Below are 24231 nucleotides of genomic sequence, written 5' to 3'. Positions count from 1 at the left end.
TCTATTAAAGCACTTATATTATATTATATTTTCCAGTGCTCTATATTATACATTTCAATCCTTAATACAGCCCCACTCATGCTTCATCATTTTTAATAAACGAGAGTCGATTATTCTTGGCGAGGTGTGTGTTTTATCAGATTTTGAGCATGCAAGCCTAGCAGGAAACTGGGTTCAATTAGGAAAATTCTTAACAGAACTGTTACCTCTAGATAAAGTGAGATAGAATTTCATACTTTTGCATACTGTTAATATAATCTCAGGGAGCACAACATTGTTTAAATCTCCAGAGGAAATGAAACACTCTGAATAGATGTGGATAGGAATAATGACTTTGTCTTTGACCAAAGACCGAAGAACAATGGAGTGCTCATGGTTCCTACAGAGCAGCCTCCTCCATAGAAACTTCCTCTGGCTGTGAGATAAAGACTTCACAGGAGTGATGGGTACCGATAAACTGGCTATTGTAAATAAAACTTTGAAGCTTGTTATAGTGTTTGAGCTCTTTTTTTGTGTAATACAATATCATCTGCTCATGTATTTTTCTTACAGCATTTTAATACATGGTTTACTGTCACAGAAACTGTATTTAGCATAATGAAACCATAGTATTTATGAAATTCTTAATGTAAACCTTGTTGCATTTATTGTTATTTATCATTATAGAGTATGTGCAAATGATGAAATATCTTCTATCTATGTTAAATTATGAATCTCACAAACACATTAACATCCAATTGCGTTCTTTCCTGACGAAACTCTACATTTGTTCACTATATTCTTTGTCAGCAGCAGCAATGTCTAAGGCAAAGCAGATGCATCAGAACATCCCTGGTTCAATTGCTCTTTAATTTTATATGCTTCAAAATAAACAGTGTGAGAATGATCTACAAATGATATTTGCCAAAGCCCATGTGTATATTGATGTTTAATAGCTCACCATCCAACTTGAGTCAGCATTAGCTTTAAATTGTTTATATATTGTTTATAATGGAGGTGGTATTCAACAAAGCTCGCTTGGTAAGATAACCTTTTCAGATTGCTTGTGTCAGTTGTAAGCCTTTAAATTAGGATTAATTTTAAATTAATTAATAAATAAAATGTGTAAATACCAATATTTTATTTATTTATTTACTGTTACTTAAAACAGAGTTCTGCCTCATTATAAGAAGCTATAAATAGATTTGCCACATGAACAGATGAACAGAAAGGTAATGACTCACCCAGCTCAATGTCCTGGTCATCAGTGAGAATGAGGATGATGTTGGGACGGATGTTACGCCGGTCTCGTTGGAATCGTGGCTTCAGTCTCTGGCCAGAGAGTAAGACTGAGGCATGAGCCACTGCCACCACAGCCAGGAGCACCACCAACTGGCTGGATGCCATGGTCATCACCTTTGACCTCTATCCCCCGGGTAGCACGTCTAGACTCCTGCTCAGACTACCTGCTGCCACAACTCGAAGTGCCTGTGAAGACAAAATGTTCAATAATGGATAAGGTTAGGGATGAATATCCCATGGCTGGATCAATTGCTTTTTTCAATTAGAATGCTGGAACATTTATAGGATGTGTACATTTCTTTACAGTGTATTTAATGCTTCTCAATTAGTTATGACCCTCAGATTGCTTCTGAATTTAGATTTTTGGTATTGATTACCAAATTTTATATATTTCTTCTTGGGTAAATATTTCTTAGGGAAATAGTTCTGAATATCAGAATATGGTGTAGAGCTTGCTGTGTGTGCATGTTTTGGCTGTGTTTTTGTATTAGTCACGAACAAACATAAACTGATTTTCATTTGTTTATTACCTATAATTTTTGTACCAGAAAGACAACCTCTTTTGTATAGTTTGTTTGCGAGTTTGTTTGTTATTAATAATTGTAATATTACAATAGATTCGAGTGTACTCTGCTCATTATACATAAAGTCCCAGCACACTTGGTCTGTTTAAACCCACAGCTTTCGATTGGGTCATAACAAAATTGGACTTGCATTTGGGTTGCATATCATTTCCTGTTTTATTGTCATTATGTCAGTAACTCATGCAAAAATGTTAGATTTTTTTTCACTGTAGTTTGTAGTCAGTAATATAGTTTGCAATTAAAATTGTATCAAATTAGAAAAGAATGCAAAACAGGCATATTTCACTAGTGCTCTTAGACTTTTAGACTCCACTGTATGTTTACTGCGAAATGCCTCTGAAATATTGTTTCTATTAGTCTACTCAAATTCTGCAAGATGATTCAAGTATCTAAAAGCCATTGTCTTTCATAATGATTAAAAAAAGAAAATGAAGAGCATCTTTGAATGAGTGTATACACTTTGAATATACAGTGTACACATCCCTGTTAAAATAACAAGTGTATTGTGGTGTAAAATATATATGAAGGAAGGATTTGCAGATTTATATTTTTAACTTATACAACTCAAGCCAAATTCTTTTTTTATTATTATTATTTTGTGTGAAATATAACACAACAAACTTCCAGTAGCTAGCTTGCATATTCAGCTTTTTTTCTTGCTGGGGTTTTAGTCAGGTTGGATAGATACAATCATAGTAGATTTAGATTTTGGCACAAAACCTTTACCATTTAGCATAATAACAACCTGAAGAACAGCTCCAACAAAGAAATGGCTCCACTAAAACCAAATCATAGTTTTGGGAAAAACCCAGTCAGAGTTTCGGTGATTCAAACTAAGTATTAGTTTAGCGCACACTTACACAACTAGGTTATAAAACATTGTAATTATTTGCCATTTTCCTCTTTAAAATTATTCTAATTGTTTTATTTTAATTATTGGTGTAGATTTCACAATAAAAGGTTCTTTTCTATTTTTATTTTCTTTTTATTTCCATTTTTTATTAGGTCATTTAGTTTTTATTAAACGTTTGGAAACTGTCACACACTTTATGCCACTTATCATGTGTACAGAATATTTAAATGCTGTTGTCTTTTTTGATGATCTGATGGAGCAGGTGTCTCTTGGACAGTTTGACAGCCAATGTCTTAATAGATACTAAATTGATTTCGCTATGGCATGTAGCTGTCCAACAGTTTAATCAAAGTTTTAACTGTGTAAGGAAATTACTCTTTTAAACATTTTTAGGCAGACTCGTTGTTTTACCACAGCAGTTGTTAAACTGGCTTCTTGTACAATCCATGCAGAAGTAGAAATTACATTTTAAACATTTCCATGTTGTCTTTGGAAATGATGGGCAACGGTTTCTCAAATGTCCAGGTATGTTAAATGCAACATTTTACTATTTTTCCCCACATATTTATCGAATAGAGAAATCCACCGAGGTTTGAACCTTGTAGCTAAATGAGCACAAATCTCCACAACTGATTTTTATCAAATTTATTTTGTATATACAGTAGTGTATGTTTTATAAGATTAATATAATCTATAATCAAAATATAAGATAATTAAATTGATTTCTAGACTATATTTTCTAGCTAAGAATACATTTTAAAAATGATTCTTACCAGAAAAAATTATTATGAAATAGAATAAATTCTATTTATTCTTATATTTTATTAAATCTTATATTTGTTTTACTCCAACCTTATATGGAATACTTGACAATTGTAACTTTAATCAAGAAATTGCCCTTTTTGCAGTGTATAGATTTTATCTGAGAATCACAAAAATCACAGGACTTCCAATAGTTCAAACCAAACCAGGCACATGTGTAACATACACAACATAAAAACATCACACAGGTTTCAAAGATATGTCTTCCTGAAATGTATTCACTGTTTCGATCGATACAGGACTCCATCATTAGAATAATATGCATTACCCAGCAAGAGCAATCACAAGTCAATGAGATAACGCAATCCTGAAATCCAATTAAAAAGCCATTTCAGTGAAATGAGGTTTGACAAACATGACTGTAATTAAATCATTAACTTCTATTTCAGCATTTAAGGAACTCTGCTTTTTTTTATATAGCACTGTGTGAGAGCCAAGGGCATATTTAATTGCTCGCATTAATTCTCTAAATAGTCATTAAGCATCTTAAGACTGTATTTGTGTACTCCTCTGCCTCTTATTCTCGTTCTCCTTAAGCACAGACAGTACACTGAAATCTGATCATCTGGAGAGACACAGACAGACAGACACTACGCATTGCCCAGAGAAAAGACAGCGCTGTTTTACACAAAGTTCTAATGTATTGAACATTAATTATTTAGTCTGACAGGATTCCACTTCATCCACAACCTTCAAGACTAACAAATGTGTGCTGGATCTTAAGTTACTCCTTATTTTTAGTTTTGCCCCAAATGCGCCATTCCGATTTTTAGTAAAATTGAATCAAAAAAATTCCAAACAATGTTAAGGAATGCAATAGGGTGATTTCTATTCATTGTTTCTTCATAGTATATTCTCTTCATTTCAGTTATAAGAAATGTTTATAGAAATAGATCAGAATAATCTCACTTTAACTGCAGATATGAATTCTAAGTTTGACTCGTATTCATACTAGGACTCCTATTTATTTACTATATTGAACATCCCTTCATGCATACATTTGACTTTGAAATTTTGGAAATAAGTTTATTAAGCTTATTTACATAAAAAAAAAAAAAAAGTTTAAATGTAAGAACTTTCGGGTTATAGAAGTGAGAAATATACATAAGTAATAAAAAAAACACCAGCCAATCCTTAGTACAAGAAAATACAGGATACTATAACTATTTTTAGTAGATGAAATTAGTTACTTATTGTTAAATCATACAACTGACCTTTAACACCTATTAAAGAGCAGTAAAACCAGTGTGTCTGTAAATGTGTGTAGCATGTAGACTGAGACAACAGGATCCCCGTGGAGAGCGTTTGCTGAATAGACGAGGCAGAAAGCTAGAGCAAAATGGCAAAATAGACTTGAAGCGATGTTACCACCCCCCTGGGGAGACACACGTCACCTGATAAACCCAGCGAGACACTCTAAGAGCCTTCCAGCAGCTCACTGTGTTACAACACATCCTGCATTTGTGTATATGTGTGCGTGTGTGTGCAAGTGTATATGTGTGCGTTTCTGAGTGAATTCGACCTAATATTTTCTCCTTACTTGTTGGCCACAGATTAGCATCCCAGAACAGCACATTTAAAAAGGATTACTCCTACAAAATAATTACTGAACTCAAATTATTGTGAACTGTATAATATTTGTACACTTAATGAAAATAAAAAATGCTGACTGTGGGCAAAAACTAACTGCTTCCCAGTGATGATCTGCTGCTTAAACGTGTTGTACACAACCAAAATTTTGAACATTCACACTGAAGGAATAACAAATGAAGAACAAGGGACTTGTGCATATGCAGCATTAAATATTAATTCAATATAGTTTTAGCTGCACACACACAATAATTTATGAGATCTGCAGCATAAAAAAAATATAGGAAGGGAAAGACAAGTGAAAAAAAGTTTAGCAGTACAAGTGAGAAGTGAAAGAGACATAAGAGGAAATGTCTACTCTAAAGTTGGACTTATAGTGTAGCGTATAGCTTATAGTGTGGATTTATTAGAAGGTAAATAAATAAATAAATAAATAAATAAATAAATAAATAAATATGTGTGTGTGTGTGTGTGTGTGTGTGTGTGTGTGTGTGTGTGTGTGTGTGTGTGTTTGTGTGCATGTGTCTGTGGTAAATGGTCTAATTTCAAGTCCATAAATGTTTATACTTCTGATAGTGATGTGAGTCAGTACAGATTTAGTAGTTAAGACACATAATAAGGTAACAGGTAGTGTATGGCAGGCCATTAAATCATTAGAGACTGCATATTTGTTCAATTATAATACAAATTGGATTAAATTATATTGGTAAGAGAAACATCTGACAGTATCTGATCGGCATTTATAAATATTCAATATTATCATGTGCCGTTCTCATTATGTGTGCTCAGGATGTATTTTCTTCTTGTAATTTTTCTCGAATCAGATCAAATAAAACATTGCTACAAAAAAGTTGTCAAAGAAATGTATATTTGTTTGAGCCTTGACAACTATAAAACATTTCTGTCTTTCATCTGTTTTCAGCTTTTCCTGACCCTCGGCTATGTTTTGTGCTCTCCACTGGGGCAGCACTCTGAGAGATTTCATGCCAGGATACCTTGATTTGAAAACACACCAATTTATTACATTTTATAGAGAGTGCACTGCATGTGAAGTACAACTCCTGTGACAAGCATCTGCGTTCCAGGCTGCAAAACATACTTTTTTCCCTCGGAAAGTACAAAACTTTGACAAACAAACTCTATTAACCACATCCTCACTAAAAGAGAAGACACTGTAATGTAAAGGCTTAATGTGCTTTAAAATCAGTCCAACTTTTGATCGGACACTTCCTCTCATCTCTCTTTCACTTCTCGCTTGTCTTGTACTGTCTAACCCTTTTTACTTCTCAGTTGGCTCTTCCCTTCTCGTACTCTTTCATGCAGCAGCTCTAGTCCACAAGCTATCGCTTTCATGCTTCTCTCTCCTTTCCTCATTCTACTCTCCTCTCGTACTCGTTCTCTCCAGTGTGGAAGTACCTCATGCTTCTGATGTCCAGGTTTTTGCTTGCTGAGTCTTGTCCAGCACGGAGGCAGTTAGATCCAGATCCTGTGTGTGCGCCGGCTACAGCTGCATCCCCACCTAATCCTCAACAACACGATACTGCAGCTGCGCTCGTCTCCTCTCTCTCTCTCTTCGCTCTCTTGGTCTGTCTCTGCAGGTTGCTTTGCTCTCACTATATCCCACTCTCTCTCCTTCCCTCCCCCTCTCTCTCTTTCTCTCGCTCTCTCTTTTTCTCTCTCTGCACGAGTCTACTCACTGTCCTGCTTGCTCACTTGCTTCTCCCTCCTCCTTTCAGACCCATCCTTTTTCTCTTCCCTTTCTCGCTCTTGTCTTTCACAGCTGTGTTCTTTCTCTCACGCTCTTTTCCTGTGCTTTATAATTCTCTCCCATTCCTTCCAGCCATCTAATCTCGCAGAACTGATGCGTTCAAACCTTGAGATCTGCTGTTTTTAATTTATCGCACCCCCCTGCCTCTCGGCCACCTCTCCCCTCCTTTGCTCCCAGATGTCTCTCATAAAGTGTTAACAGAGCATCCCATCTGCGCCCTTCCTCCATGAGCAGCACTCACGTATTCCCTTCCATCTACACACATTAACGCCATGCCAGTTACATCTTTATCAACAAACAGCATTTGATCTTCGCTGGAAGCCGTTTTTATATATATTTTTTTCTTCTAATTACCATGTGAATACATGAAACACGCACATGATAGCTGCACTCAGGATTAAACAGAGCACATCTGACACGTTCGCCTAAGCTCAAGTAAATCTGGGATTCGGCAGGAACCATAAATTACATATCATTCTCAGGAAAAAAAAATCTAGCGCATAATGAATGGGGTGCTATTGAGGTCTTCAACAAATCATATTTTCTCTGTATCATTCTGCCTAATTCAGAAACAGAAAATGAAGACCTCCGTCAGAGATTTAGGATGCTTAGTATTGTTATAACAACAATTTGAGTATTAACCAATAGATAGACAATAAATCTTCTAATATGGCTTTTCATTATAGAACACTGCTTCTGTCACTCTCTCTTTATATATATATATATATATATATATATATATATATATATATATATATATATATATATATATATATATATATATATATATATATATATCCTTCTGCAGCATTAAACTATAAACAATTTCATAATTTCACAATTACACTTTCTGAGGATATAGTATACAGTTATAGAAGGTAATTATTAATAAATCTTACTTTCAGGCATGACAAAGATGGATTACCTTTTGATTTTGGTTCCACTCAAGGTTTCTTCCGCATGTCACCGCCAAGAGATTTTTACTTGCCACTGTCGCCTGAAGCTAATTAAGTATAAATGATTGCATAAAAAAAAAAATCTTTTACTGATAAATGTATGAAGAAGCTGCTTTGTCACAATGTTCATTGTTAAATAATCTATACAAACAGAAATAAATGGAATTGAATAAAGTGAATAAAATGATTGAGTGCATAGTTCAATAACATCCGTTAAAAGAGTATCTTTATTATAAAGAATTACACAATGTAGTTTTTATATCTGGATATTATAAAGACTTAGAAGCTTATAGATAGGTCTTTAAAGGTTTTACACTCCTAAGTTGTAAATTCCAACCAACATTGAAAGCCCAATGACTAATGGACAACCACACAAAAAAATACATAAAATGTAAATGTTCATTTATTTTGGCTTACATAATTACAAATTTAAAGTCACTACAGTGTCTTTCTCAGGCATTTCTCACCTCATATTCATGTAAATTCTAAAATGATCTATTTCTAATAAAGCTAATAATATCTACCGTACATTATTTTAAGATAAAATAATAATAATAATAATAATAATAATAATAATAGTACTAAGGCAAATCATTAACTAGGGCACTATGCAAATCAATAATTCAATCTGCTACCCATTTCCATGCTTTAATTGCCTGGAGATTTATCTGATATAGTTTAAGAGTGATAAAAACATATAGATAGCTAGTTAGCTAATTACATGCATAAAACAAATGATTTGACGATCATTGTCCTCTCTAGACTATAATGTAGCACATGATTTTTGTGGCCTGAAGAAAAAGTCAGTGAGTCTCTTGTAAAGCTTTCAGCTATGTCATATGGTGTCTTGTCTTTGTCCTTGAATCACACGTAAAAGATTATTCGAGTCTGAGTTTGTGTCTTTTTCTCATAATATGTTGAACCATGAGGTGATTGTGTATTTTGCTAGCAGGAGAGTTACAACATTTTTGTGTTGCACTTAGTTTTGCTCGGGTAAATCATATTGTGTCATTGTGTCTCATATATTCTTGTTAATATATCAGTCTAGGAAGGATCTATCCCCAGTCAAACAAATGTGACTTGCCTCTGCTGATGTGTGTAGTTCAGCAGGTGGTAGGTATAAAACGTGCAAATGCGTGTAAAGCATGCAAATTAACCAATTTGCTTTTTAAGTCATTACCCAGTACTTATTTGACCTGGTTGTTAAACCTACTTGTTCACAGGACAACTATGAATAATACACAAATAGCCTGGACATGACATTTACTTGTCCCAGGCATCTGAGATATTGATCCTCCCATTAACAAGAAGAAAAAAATTGTCTGGAACTCTGTCCTTTTTTATTGTTGTCTGTTTTTCTCTCTTTCTCTATTGTGATTTTACACATGTGGAGACATTAGTCTGAAATATTAAATGCTTCACAAGATTCCAGATGTAAATGAACAATAGTTCTCCTGTCTGTGGACATCAGTGAGACATCCAGTACCCCAGACTCATAACTCTGTCTGATCACAGAGACAAATAGTGACCGAGGAAGAATTTTGTCATGTGCGCATATACACACACACACACACACACACACACACACACACACACACACACACACACACACACACACACACACACACACACACACGTGCACACTGAACCTCAAGACATGACAGAAAATGTTCCAGACACACACATACCCCCTGGAAACACAATGCCTATTTCAGCTGACTGTCCAAACCCCAAATTCTGTGCATATTCACGCAACCACATCTCAGTGGTCGCATGAAATCCACATTGAGAATTTTAATATTATAATAGCAATTCATATAGCTAAATGGGACATCTTATTATTAAAGTCAGACCACACAATACAGAATACGAGGGGAAAAGGCAAAAAGGAACTAAGTCAAACTGACCAGCCTATCTTTTTAATTAGCTTTGTCCATCTGCTTTCCTTATCGCACTACTTTAGAATCTGTCACTCAGATTGTATGTGTGTGTTTGTGTGTGTGTGTGTGTGTGTGTGTGTGTGTGTGTGTGTGTGTGTGTGTGTGTGTGTGTGTGTGTGTGTGTGTGTGTATGTGTGTGTGTGTGTGTGGCAGAGCTTTCGAGTATTCTGATTAGCAGATAAGTCCTTTCAGTGAAGAAGGTGACTGAGAGTGATAAAAAAGGTGCAAGGGTACAAGTAGTCTTAAAGGTTCCAGGCTATGTCTGTATAATCAATGTACAAGAGACTCCAGGAAATGTACTGTATACAGACAGTGCAACCTTTGATTATAGACCAAAAACCATAAGCATTTTTTAATCTAGAAATATCTAGTTTTTCTGTAATTTTGACATGAATTGTCCACCCATATATCATTTGTGAATATGATGGTTACATATGAACAGATCACAATCCCAGGTCATACATATGAACAGGATTCAGAGTGTGAAAAGCTGAAACTCAGTGCCTGGCTTTCCTTCATGTGGATTTATTATTCAACAGCTAGTTTTAGCTTGAGTTACATAACTATAGCTTTTGGGATTCTGTGACATATTTCCTATATATACACCAATCAGCCATAACATTAAAGCCACTGACAGGTGAAATAAGGATTGTTCATCATTTCATTACACTGCAACATGTTACAGGGTTGGATATATTAGGTAGAATGTGAACAGTCAGTTCTTGAAGTTTATATGCTGGAAGCTTGAAAAATGGGTAAATTATAAGGTCAGTGACTTTGACAAGGGCAAAAATTGAAATGACGAGATGAATGGATCAGAGCATCTCCAAAAATGGCAGGATTTGAGAGGTGTACCTAGTGAAATTGGTCCAAGGCAGGACAACCAGTGAATCTGGGACATTGAATATTGCATCACTTTTTTACTGTATTATTATACTATAACAGAAGAATATTTTGTCATTTATTTTATGCACTACACTATTACATAAGAAACTGAGCCCCACATCGCTTTTCTTTTTTTCTTTTTAACTGTTATCTTTTCTTCTCTTTTTTCACTATTCTTTTCCTTCTCTTCTCTTCTCTTCTCTTCTCTTCTCTTCTCTTCTCTTCTCTTCTCTTCTCTTCTCTTCTATTTTCTTTATTTTTCTTTTCTTTTCTTTTCTTTTCTTTTCTTTTCTTTTCTTTTCTTTTCTATTCTTTTCTTTTCTTTTCTTTTCTTTTCTTTCTTTTCTTTGCTTTTCTTTTCTTTTCTTTTCTTCTCTTCTCTTCTCTTCTCTTCTCTTCTCTTCTTTTCTCTTCTCTTCATATAATAAGTTTTACAAAAGAAATATTGTCATAAAGCACTTTTAATGGAATCCAAGTCTAGACCTCTAATGAGCATACATAAGGCAATTGTGAAAATGGAAAACCTGAGACAGCATAAGTTATAAATTCATAAGAGAAGCCTATTTTTCACTATTTGACACTGTGCGGCACGATTTTTGGTAGTAGGCTTGTTATGAATCCCAGTAGAACTGGGATATTTATATAATGGGAAATTTTATATAGTGAAAACCAACCAGCAATATAGAGAGTTTTAAAAAAATATATGAAATGTGAGATCTGAGCATACAGTATGAAATTATACTGTATGAAAAACATACTGTAACATAAGAAGGATTTAGGCAGCTGTTAGGAAATAGTTTTGTACATACGCTGGTTTTGCTGATTTTAAGTTTGACTTTCATTTTTGTTCACTTTAAGACATTTTTTGTTTACACATATTTTTACATTCAGTCCCAAGAAACTGCAGTAAGATTACAAACACAAGTTTGTAAAATTTAGTTTTGATCTATATTGCATCCTGTATATTAAGACTTTCACAGTGTGTATTTTCTGGGAAAGCTGCAAAAAGCTGTAAGGTTAAATCATAAAAAGCCTGAACAATACCTGTAGTGGTGTACTGATAATGCCCTGGATTTTGAGGGTAAAAACATAACTTTTTGAAGTTGATTCAAAGGGTTATTTTGAATCCATATAATAGTTTGCACTGTAAAAATAACTTTGGATGAGTTGTTCAGGGCAGTGCAGCAGATTAGCTACAAACCATTTCCTGGAAGAAAAAGGACTATAGTAGAAAAAGGAAAGTAGTGATCTGTCTTTAGATAACAAGAGAATATGGGGTTGACTAGGGCATGGGAGCAGGGAGAGGGACAGAGCTCAGTTTGGGAGCTACTTCATTTTGTCTGATGGACAGAGAGAGGTGGAGGGGTTGGATGAAGTTGTGGCATAAGAGAGAGGGAAGGAGGGAGGGTGGCAGCGCGTAGCGAATCATTCTGCAGACATCTCTCTATCCTGCAGGTCATTAACAGGAGATGGATAACTGCAGGAGCTGAAGCTGGCAGCAGGCAGGCATGAGGATGTAAAAGAGAGAGAGAGAGAGAGAGAGAGAGAGAGAGAGAGAGAGAGAGAGAGAGAGAGAGAGAGAGAGAGAGAAAGCAGGGAAGGAATTAAGGCAACTATGATTGAATGGAGGAGTGATGAATGAGCTCTCGGTTCAGGAACCAGGCCCTGGAACTCCAAACTGAGATGTAGGCTTATAATGAAACTATAGACAGCCCTGCGGCTGCCACAGACACACACACACACACACACACACACACACACACACACACACACACACACACACACACACACACACACACACACACACACACACACATGCAGTGATTGATAAAGTATAGATTTCTTTCCCTTCTCTCGGATATGATGTTCCTCCCTTAGCTGACAGAATTAATTTCCTCAAAGTATATACTATATATTTGTGCTGAAACAGCAGTAGGCAGTAAAAGAATGTAAAAGAGACCTTCAAGAAACTTTGAAGACACAAATAAAGCTCTTCCAAGAGCGTTTGAACATTTGAGAACATTCCTGCTGTTTCAGGTAGGTTTCGCCTTTTACTATATGATTACATTTTCATATAAATCAGTGTATCTTTCACTTCTTTAAACCACTTGAATGTATTCACCAAATCAAATTTGTAGTGAAAGTTATGCAGGTTGAGGTTCAAAAGCGGGTTAAATGTTTTCTTTTCCTTATGACTTAATTTGACCACAACTCCAAAATATCACCATCACTTGCTCTAGATTCTCTTGAGATTAGGGTCCAGTAGCTGAGCTGATTGCTTTGTGATCATTATATGTAGCACTCCTGTAGAGTAGCACTCAATCCAAACATGTTTTCATGCCCCTGCACCCTCTGAACCTCCTACGTTCTTTTACACTTACCTATATAAGTGGCTACGTTCTTTTACACTTACCTATATAAGTGGCTATACCAGGATACTCGGTATATTCTACCTCACTTATAGGTCACTTTTAAGAAAATGTGTTTGCCAAACGAATAAGTGTAAATGTAGATGGTGTTTAAGTGTAGCTTAGACAACTCACACTGCATGCTTGTGCTTTAACACGTAAATGTGTGATATGAGTAACTCGTATCCTGACACAGAATCTTATATAAATATGTAAATGGATATTAAAACTGTTTAAGAAATAAAAATGTCCAGTTTAAGCATACCATGCAGCCATTTATTTTGTTCTGTAAATGCCCATTTACACCTTAGTTCACTGGTATTAAAAGAAAGAAATGCAGAAGATGAGTAGTAGCTTCTCTCACTAAAATGTATTTTGTTGATCTTACTGTTTACTCATAAATCAAGTCTGTTATTAATATGCTTGATACTGAACATTATATAATGTTGTATGACTTTCAATTAAGGGACAGAGAGCGAAAGAGAGAGCAAGAGAGATCAAGAGAGAGAGAGAGCGAGAGAGAGAGAGAGAGAGAGAGAGAGAGAGGGAGACAGAGAGAGAGAGAGAGAGAGAGAGAAAGAGAGAGAGGGAGAGAGAGGGAGACAGAGAGAGAGAGAGAGAGAGAGAGAGAGAGAGAGAGAGAGAGAGAGAGAGAGAGAGAGAGAGCGAGCGAGCGAAAGAGAGAGAGAGAGCGAGCGAGCGAAAGAGAGAGAGAGAGAGAGAGAGAGAGAGGGAGAGAGAGAGAGAGAGAGAGAGAGAGAGAGAGAGAGACTAAGAGAAAGAGAGAGAGAGAGAGAGAGAGAGAGAGAGAGAGAGAGAGAGAGAGAGAGAGAGAAAGAAAGAAAGCTCAGCAAGATCACTGACAGGATGTGCATGTCAATGCTGTGTATTAAGCAGGTGCATTAATAGAAAGTCCTTGATGATACCAGTGATTAATCCTACTTCATTAGTGCCAGAGTCCTTGATCTCCTAATTATACATGCTAATTATACCCCCCCCACTTTCTCTCTCTGTCTCACACACACACACACACACACACACACACACACACACACACACACACACACACACACACACACACACTTCTGAAAATCTGCATGTCTACTGTCAATGCAATCATTTATTCTCTAAAATGTAATTAAAATGATTAATAAAAATCAGTAAACACTGCTATTAATAAACTGATAAGGCTGCTATGCATTTGTGACTTAGCTGCAACTACAGGCTTGAATAAGTCTCAGAAGAAAAGTTATTTTATATTCATTGCAGTTATAGTATCATTAAAAAAATATGTAAACTGGCTTCTGGAAAAATCAGTGAAATGGCTGAACAGAAGAGCATTTAGCAAATGAAGCTTACAGAATACTATTTCTATCCCAAAGACTACAAGCATTTTAGGCAAGCTTTTGCAATAGCATTCTCTTTTATTTACAGGTAAATGCATGATTGCTTTTTCTGATTTTTTGACCTGTGCCTTGTTCTATGACTATTTTTTATTTGCTCTTTGTCTAGATTCTGTGTTTGAGCATTACCTGTTTTCTACTCTCCCATTTCTCCTGAGTGAAGTTCATTAAAAGATCAGAGAAAGTTTACGGTTCACTAATTGAAAAAAAACATAGACGCCTTTGGCGAACAAAACAGCAACAATATAAACATAGTGTTGGCCAACATAGTAAATGTTGGCCAACACTCATCAGAGAAGAGTATAATTAAAACTCATCAGAGAAGAGTATAATACTTTTTGTACTATACAATGAATTGAAATACTAATAATATTAATGTGCCATCTAACACAATCTAAAACAGTCTTGCCCAAACTAGGGCCTATGGGCCAAAGTTGGCCTGAGGTGATACAATACAAATAAAAAAAAAAAAAAAAAAAGCAAGAACACATTTTGAAAAATGACAAACAGCTTCATATCTCATTAAATGAATATTCACTGAATAGTTGTATTGGGCATTAAACTATTTTATTAATTATTTTTAAATACATTTGTTTCATTGTACTATAAGTTTCACTGAACTAGAACTCTGGAAATAAAAATTGCATTACTTATGCAGATTAAACGTTATTTTTTGAGATCACAAATAAGAAGAACCATGACAACTTAAATTTTAATATAATGTTTTGGTATAATGCGGAATTATTTTTCGGCCCATGGTCCTCAAACAACTGTTGGTTTTTGGAACTTTATAGTACAAAGTTTGGGCACCTCTGCTCTAAAATGTAAAATTTGAGCAAATCAGGATTTGTGAGAATCAGAAAGAGGCCAATTATACCTGTTTTCTTTACACATGTATTCAAGAGTGTTTTCTACTGCTCATTTTTAAACCAAGTCCATATGATGATGAAAGTGTAAAAAAAGAACATTTGTGTCTGCTGTGAAAAATGATTGTGTTGCTGAAAAACTTGGATAAAACACAGTGCTGTTATTGTTACCACAAAATTAGAGGCTCAGTTGTATAGGATGTCTCTGGATTGCCATGTCCCTTCAGACCATCAGAAGGCAACCCTTGTCATACCTATCTCTGATTATTCCTCTCCAGCCTCTAGAGCAAACACATGTACACACATTATTTAATTCCTTACTTTGTTGTCACTTTCAATTCCAAGCTGATTGTTCATACTAAGTTTGCTTGGACTCATTAGCCACATTATTTAGGTTCCATGTTAGATTCTTAGCTGAGTCATTAACTAGCTAAATAATACATAAGGAAATGAAGTAAAGCTTCCTGTGAGTTGTACTTTGTAGTTTTTACCCCCACTATATTCTTTTCCTTGCCATAACTTAGCCCTTACTGGTACTCAAGAGTTTGGTTTTTGTTTTTGAATTTTGAAGTTCTGCATTTTCACCCTCTTTCTACATATTCAGATCTATACTGTGACATGGATGCAGAAGCATTATATTTTCTCTTTACTGTGCCTTTGTGCACAAAGCAAGCTCCATGAAGCTATGGGTTACATGAGGCCTGCTACAGAGCCCTGACCTCAACCTTACTGAACACATTTGGTATGAACTGAAACGCTGACTGCACCCCAGATCTCCTCACCCTACATCAGTACCTGACTTTACAACACCCTCATTGATTAATAAGCACAAATCTCTAAAAAGCACAATCCAAAATCTAGTGGAACATCTTCCCAAAGGAGTAGAGTTCATTATGAGGACTAAATGTGAAAGGGAAATATACAACTATTATGGTCAGGTGTCCACAAAATATTGCAGTTGTAAAAGTTTATTTCTATTTTATTAGTGAGGCAATGTCTCTGTTTAGCCTTAAGCAGGATAATGAAAGACACATGTAATACCGCAGAGGCTTCCTTCCTATTGTAACACACCGAATCTCATGGAACACCTTGGCTACCATTTTATTTTGGCTTTCTTTCAGACCCCACTGCTTTTTCTTTCATATTCCCATTTTTGCTCCTTTCTCAATCATCCCTCGCTGTACAGCTCTCACCTTCTGGAGGTGAAGGAAAGCATAGAAGAAATGAACACAAGCTTCATTTTTAATTCAGGGATGGGGGGAAAAGGACACCTGCCGAATGTAGATGCAGCCTTAATGGATTCACAGTGCACATGTAATTCACAAGACAGTGTAAAAGGGAAAAAGAGGAAAAAGTGGGAGATGAAAGAGAAAGCTGTGCAGACAGATAATCGGGGTGAAAAAGAATGAAAGTAGAGAAAGTGAGTGAGAGAGAGAGAGAAAGTGAGAGAGAGAGAGAGAGAGAGAGAGAGAGAGAGAGAGAGAGAGAGAGAGAGAGAGAGAACAACCATGTGTGTGAATGTGTGAGAGAGGAAGAACAGACCAAATGCTTCAAAATCAGTCCCAGATGAAGGAAAGGAACAGAATGTATTTTGGCTGATTTTCTTGACTGGCACTGAATGATCATGATCATCATTATAGATTGCATTGATTTTATGGCCACTTTATTAGGAACACCTTCGTGATACTGGGTAGGATCTTTTTTTCTTTTCATAGAGCAGCATTAATTATTTTGTAGCTTGAATTTCACAAGGTGATGTAAAACATTGCTGTGAGATTCTGTTTCATGTTGACATCACAAAATTGATGCAATTTTGTCCAGTTTCTAATGAACCAATTTACCACGTGCCGAAGGTGCTTTATTAGATTTGGGAGGCCACTGAAGTACGCTGAACTCACTGTCCTATTTATAGAATCAATTTCATTTCATGCTTTCTGGAATGGTGAATTTTTAAGCTGAAAGTACGCATCATCACAGTACTTGAATAGGCTTCAGCATTCAGATGATGCTTAATTAGCAGTTAGTGTGTGTATTAAAGAAAACCTGCAAACTACTGAACCACTAGCACCAGCCTGAACTGATGACACAAGGTAGTCTGGGTGCATGGATTTCATGAAAATGATGACATTTTATCATCCTGAGATGCTTTTAATCTCACCATGGCTGGAAAGAGTGGATATTTAAACCACAGACTTCCTGTAAGTTCGAAACATTGTTTCCCAATCCTGATATTTGATCTAAACTAAAGTTCTTTAATTGTTTCATATGAATTGTGCTGCTGCCACATGATCAGCTAATCAAATATCTGCACAAAGGTGCATGGGGCTTGTGAGTGCATGTTATTGAATATTTGCGAGAACCTGCAGCATGGATATATTTTATAATTATGAATGCATTAGAGCCTCTGCTGAGCTTGTGTATATTCCAAGTGACTTACTGATCCCAGAGGTTCTCTGGGTGTCCACTATTGCCTCTTTCTCCATCTCTTTCATTACCACTTTTCATATGCAGTGAGAATATGTGTATCCTCCTGAGTTCTTTTTAATTTAGCCACAAAAAAAAAAAGCTTTCAAATTCAAATAGTACCATGACAAGCTATTTTGCCTAACAATTGCCTGTATTTTCTCTCGTTCATTTAATAGATGAAACATTAAAAAAGAGAGCGAGTGGACATGCAGTGGGAGAGAAGGGGGAAAGTGTGATGCGCCACTGTGTATTGTACAGTGCTCTTGTTCAGATTTTGACAGCATGACCCAAACTTCCCAGGCCAGCCTCTCTGAAGCAGAAAGTGTGTCCGGTCTTGTTAGGAAGCATGACGTTTGTGTGTGTGTGTTGGTTGGTTTCCAGCTCCCCTTAGTGTATACTGCTTAAGCAAAAAAACTGTTTTATCTTTCCTGGTTTGCACATTTCATGTACAAATTTCAAACACCATTGTTACTTTTACTCAAAAACTGCTGTATGAAGCAATATGCTTCATACAATATATATATATATATGTATATAAGATAAGTGGTGTACACGTTGCCTGTAAAAGCTTCTCTGGTCAACATTAAGCTCACCTGTAACAGCCATCAATGACACGGTCTTAAAATAGAGTATATAAAAACACACGCCTGTTGATATTGAAACACTGTCTACAGGTTACCATGGCTACTACACGACTTCACCTCTATGTCCAGCTCTACTCAATGTTTCAAATATTCATAGTGTGAATTAACTCGTGTGAAAAAACACACGAGTTTCTCTTTCTCTTGCATGCGCACACACACACACACACACACACACACACACACACACACACACACACACACACACACACACACACACACACACACACACTTCTCTACTATCTAGCTGTAAGGCACACTCATTATCACACACCCACATATATACGGAATAATAGTGGTCGGAGGTAACTGCACTTCCAGCATAAGCAGTGCCATTGCCATGACAACTCTGAATATGTCCATTAGTTTTCATTAGTACTATGATAACCCTCCTTCACTTTACTCCTTTACACTCTCTCTCTCTCTCTCTCTCTCTCTCTCTCTCTCTCTCTCTCTCTCTCTCTCTCTCTTTTCCTCTCCCTATCTTTCTTTGATATTTTGCAAAAATGAAGACATCATGCTACTATACAAACCCAGAAAGCTGGATATTTTGAATTGTTGCATGTTTTGCACGTCCTAAAACATTATTCTTTCTCCATATGGTCAAATGCTGAAGGGACGATAATTTGCTTTGAAATGTAATGGAATAAAAGTATAAAGTTTGCAAAAATGGAAATACTTTATTGAAGTATAAATGCTTCAGAATTAATTTTTGACATTATACATTATACAATAATAACAAATCATATTAATACATATGAAAAACTGTCGACAAACTGTCTAACCTGTTAGGAGAAATAAAAGAAAGCACTTAATAGAATAGTAAGGTTTATTGATCATACAATCTCTTTCTCTATCTCGCTTAATAAAAGAATATACTTTATCGTGACATATACATTAGAGCACAGTGAAATTCTTTCTACGCATATTCCAGCTTGCTCGGAAACTAGGGTCAAAACACGGGGTCAGAACGCAGGGTCAGCCATGATACGGCACCCCTGGAGCACAAAGGGTTAAGGGACTTGTTAATGAGCTTGACGATCTTCTGAAACTTCCGATCAGTAGCCCAGCTCCTTAACCACTGAACTACCGCTCTCTCTCTTTCTCTCTCTCTCTGACACAAACACACATTTTCATTTCAAAAACCATTTTGAAAACCTTTACTTCAATACATATTAATGTGTAATATCCACTTTTTACTCCACCGTATGGGCAATTCCTTGCTACTTTGTGGGTAAAATTAAGTACATGCATTACATTACAAGATAATCTGCTAGGACCACAATGCTAACACCATGCTCCTGGAAAGAGTGCGTGTGGGCTAAGTGTACTCTCACCGCAGGCCTGTAACAATGGAAAACATTTTCCCTAAATAGATATGATGTACAAAAGAATAGAACTGGATTAATGATTATCATATTTGATATATAATATATTTTACATAAACCAATACTTTTACTTTGGATACTTAAATACATTATAAAGTGATTTATTTTGTACCATTACACAAGTGGAAATGTAAAAGTACTAAAGAGTCAGGATTATGGGCCTGGTCTAGAGTTACCACCAGTCACTTCACCCTCACATGCCAGGTCACATGATCTCTGAACTCAAAACTTGTTGTCTTATAATTGGAACATGTAGAGTATATAAACTTTACAATCCAGTACACTCTGTCTCATGTATGTCTTTCCGTTGTTGGTTGTCTTTGTTTTTGTCACAAATAGGTTGAGGTTTGTATATTTGCACTGTAATTGAAAAAGATCTACACGCGCCGCCTTCGCTTCAATTACATGACAGAGTAATATTATATATTTGATGTAATTTTGCTAAGTACAAAATCATGTATATATATATATATATATATATATATATATATATATATATATATATATATATATATATATATATATACATATATATATATATATACATATATATATATACATATATATATATATATATATATATATATATATATATATATATATATATATATATATATATATATATATATATATATATATATGCAAATAAAACTTCCTGAAGAAAAAAACTATGGAGATGTTTTATGAACAGAATTATATACCAAACTTTTAATTAAGAGGATCCTTCTGTCTCTCTTATTCTCACCTTTTCCCTATTTTTATGTCTCTCTGTCTTTCCTTCTCTCTCTGTTCCACATTTTCTTCTTTCTCATTAAAAAAAAAAGTTCTTCCTATGATTTTTTATGTATAAGTGTTGGCCCCTACTGCGGCTGGGATTGAACGCCTTTAGCAGTTATTGGGTTGTGTTGATGAGGTGCCTCATTGTAGTCTCATCACACTTCCTAGCAGGGGTCTAAGCGAAGCTAAAATTCAATGAGTTTTTCTGTATTCCACCCTCTCTCACATCCACACACACTCATCGGCATTGTGAACATTACAACAGTCACATCTCGCTCATTTTCGCTATCTCTGCCCTCATGTAAACTTCAATTATCCTCTTTGGAACTGGTTCTAATACCCCTTCTACCCTAGAGACTATAATAATGAACATGAATGCGGACCATTTATATGCATAATGTTTTATATATAAAAACAAATAGAATTAAAACGAACATTCCAAACATTATAGATGTTATAGAAGGCATCATTGTAGATGTAAAGCGGTCTCACTGTGAACACATCCTGTGCACTAAATTAGCAAATCTCTTTTCCTGTTTTTTCTAGTAGCATAGTTTATATGACTACAGAAAAAACTTTTTATACATTATCTTTGTCATTTCCAAACACCTAAAAGCAATAGCAAACTCAATTATTACTTATAGTGTAAAAAAATTTACCTACTAAGGATTGTCTTCCATACAGAAATGCCTCCTCCAGTAGGCCTGCACTGTGCGAGGGAGCACTAGACTTGTTTTATTTATTGTGCAGTCCAATGTATTGACTGAGTTGGAGTAATTTGCGATGAAATAGTGAAACAGACCTAGTTAGAGGCTAGTCGAGACAAGGCTGCACAAATGACCTGTAATTGGCCTGTAAGCGCAGTGGCAGTAATTTACTGTGAATTCAAAAGTAATGAGCAACGTTGCAGGCGGTTCACAGCAACACCGGGCCCATTTGGCTGTCAGCGCCCATTTTGCAGACACAAAGTAATAGCAACACGACAAAAAAACCAACACTTCTGTTTCTTGTGAAAACATTTTCCTCAAGATTTTACGGAAATAAAATATGGAATCCAAATCATACAGAAAAAATCTTGACAGCAGTGGAACGTCTCAGGAATTATGCATTTAGTGTGTTATTTTAGTGTATTTTAATACACGCTACAAAAGTTAGAAAGAGTCCAATACAAACAAACAATAATATTCATTATATTTATTAGTTTCTTTTTTATGGGTTATTTTAACTACTATTTATTTGCATGCTTAATTATGAAATTATTATGTATTGCATTGCGTTCTGTACACATGACATTCATTTTGTTCATTCGGTCTAGTTCAAGTCTGAGCTTGGGTTACTGCCTGTGTGATTTTTTACGTGTTTATAGGGAGTCTCCCTTTCCTCTGCTAGATGAACACTATGATACAGTAAATTGTCTCTTGGTGTGAATGTGTGTCTGCATGGCCTCTTGTAATGGATTGTTTTTTTCCTACAGGGTGTATTTCTGCATTGTGTCTGGTTTTCCCAGCCCAGGCTTCAACTCTGGTGGGGATAAAGCTGTAAGTAAAGATGAATTAATGTACAGTATACTACATTGAACTGGCAACACATACACAATCCTATCACATAATGTTTTATTTATTTTGTAGAGTCTAGCATAACATAGTGTTAGTTTTTTTTTCACACATGTATCATTATTGTCATCAAAAAATGTGTTTGGAGCAGCATGAAAATCTGCAACTTCCGGATCTAATTTGGTGACTTTAAACGAAGGTGTCCTAATTACATCTAAGTGAATTATTTTATCTATAACAAATAAGGTTTTTTTTTTTTTTTTCATTAGTTTAAGAACATAAACAACAGCCAAAAATCTAATTAACTACCACATCTGCCAAAATATTGCCATGACGAGATACATGTACTGTATTGAGTTCACTGAAACAGTATAGTGCCAGAAATCCACTATAGTGAAGCATTTGTATGTCAGACAGACAGTAATTTCTAATACAAACAAAACCTCTAACCATATGTGACAACAGCAATGTTATAATTCTGTATTATATTTTTGAGTAAAAAAAAATGGACATCACTGCTAATAACACTTCATTTTTTCAATTACGCTCCTTTTTGCCAATTTAGCACCTGCGCTGTTGGTCACCCACTACATTACCAAACCCAGACATGCCATACCATCTGTCACATCCAGACATGCCAAAGCCGGGATCTTCTGCCTTAGTTTTGTGCTTGGTGATTGTCCATGGTAAAGCCTCTAAACTACACCACAATCACCTAAATTTACTTTTTTTTTACTAATTACATTCATCTCTGTATTTTATTGAATTAGTATTATTAATGCCTTAAGACAAATAGGAACCAAATCTTAAAAAATAAAAAAGTATTGCTTTAATAAAACCTACATTATAGTTTATATATAGATTATATATTGTTAGTACATTTTATATAATTATGTTTATGATATTCCCAGTTATCATAATAGTATAAACATGAGTTCATGTGTGTGCAGTACAATAAAGCATGATATGACATGACAGTGTTTAGTCTCTGCTACATATCATAATCCATGGGACCAAGATTTCACAGAACCGTATGGGACTCAACCTAAATATGACACATTCACACTCTGGTATGCTCACATGGCCATAACAGATCATAAAACTGCCAGAAGGCAGGAATATGCATGGTTGATAATGTTACAAATAAGCAATAAACATTAGATACAAAATAAGTTCATGGACAAGGCAAGATGAGTAATTGTGGGCTTGTCTATTAAAAAAAGCTGAATTGATGCTGTCTTATTAAAAAAAGATGTCAGCAAATATGCATAGTTTCCCAGAACATGGAGTATATGTTCTAATTAAAAAACGTGTGTGTGTGTGTGTGTGTGTGTGTGTGTGTGTGTGTGTGTGTTCTCCTCACAACCTAGTAAAAACTACTGGACCTTATATTAAGAACTAGGGTATCACAGAAAGAGACATACACACTGTCATGCATGCATGCTTACAAATTATGCACAACTGTAAAAAACAAAAAAAACAAAAAAAAAACACAAAAAAGCATAAACTGCCAGAAACACATAAATAGTACATCTCAATCGTTACAAATTCGCAATTCCTGTGCTTTTTTATTCCTGAAATGTTGCACGGTGTAGTTCGGCTCAACAGATCCTTCAGAATGCCACAATCCGTGAAGAAAACCCCTTTAAAACACTAGTCTCCTTGGCTGCTAAGCCTTACATACACATGCCCACATACACTTACGCTCTCTCTGACAGCTTCTCAATAGATTATGCCTTTTCCTGCTTCTTCTAGTGATCGAGCATGACAGATGCCCTTTTTCTGTGGACTGTCCAAGACACATGCTCTCACATGGGAGAAACAGATGCCCAAACACACACACACACACACACACACACACACACACACACACACACACACACACACACACACACACACACACACACACACACACACACACACACACACACACACATTCACCTGCATATATAAAAACATTCGTCCATTTTCATCACCTCTCACATGTTGCTGTTTCAATCCATCTTTACTTAGACACATTTGATAGCTGTCCAGTTCAAGGTTTAACCTG

General features: G+C 35.6%; 1 protein-coding gene across 7 annotated transcripts in view; it reads right to left on the bottom strand.

Annotated features, from left to right (window-relative positions):
• sulf2b (sulfatase 2b) overlaps positions 1-24231 on the bottom strand; it is a 125949-nt gene that overhangs the window by 40723 nt on the left and 60995 nt on the right. For 4 of the 7 annotated variants that reach the window (XM_083570111.1, XM_083570115.1, XM_083570113.1 and 1 more), the window contains exons 1-2: positions 6547-7082; positions 1224-1467 (exon numbers count right to left, since the gene is read on the bottom strand). In XM_083570111.1, the coding sequence (XP_083426237.1) occupies positions 1224-1392 (169 nt within the window). In that variant the 5' untranslated portion in view covers positions 1393-1467; positions 6547-7082. Of the gene's footprint in view, positions 1-1223; positions 1468-6546; positions 7083-24231 lie in introns of those variants that run through there. The other 3 variants (XM_083570110.1, XM_083570112.1, XM_083570114.1) reach the window with 1 other exon arrangement.

The sequence above is a fragment of the Silurus aristotelis genome, assembly GCF_946808225.1.
Source record: "Silurus aristotelis genome assembly, chromosome: 19".
Classification (NCBI taxonomy): Eukaryota; Metazoa; Chordata; class Actinopteri; order Siluriformes; family Siluridae; genus Silurus; species Silurus aristotelis.
This window is presented reverse-complemented; position numbering and strand designations above follow the sequence as displayed.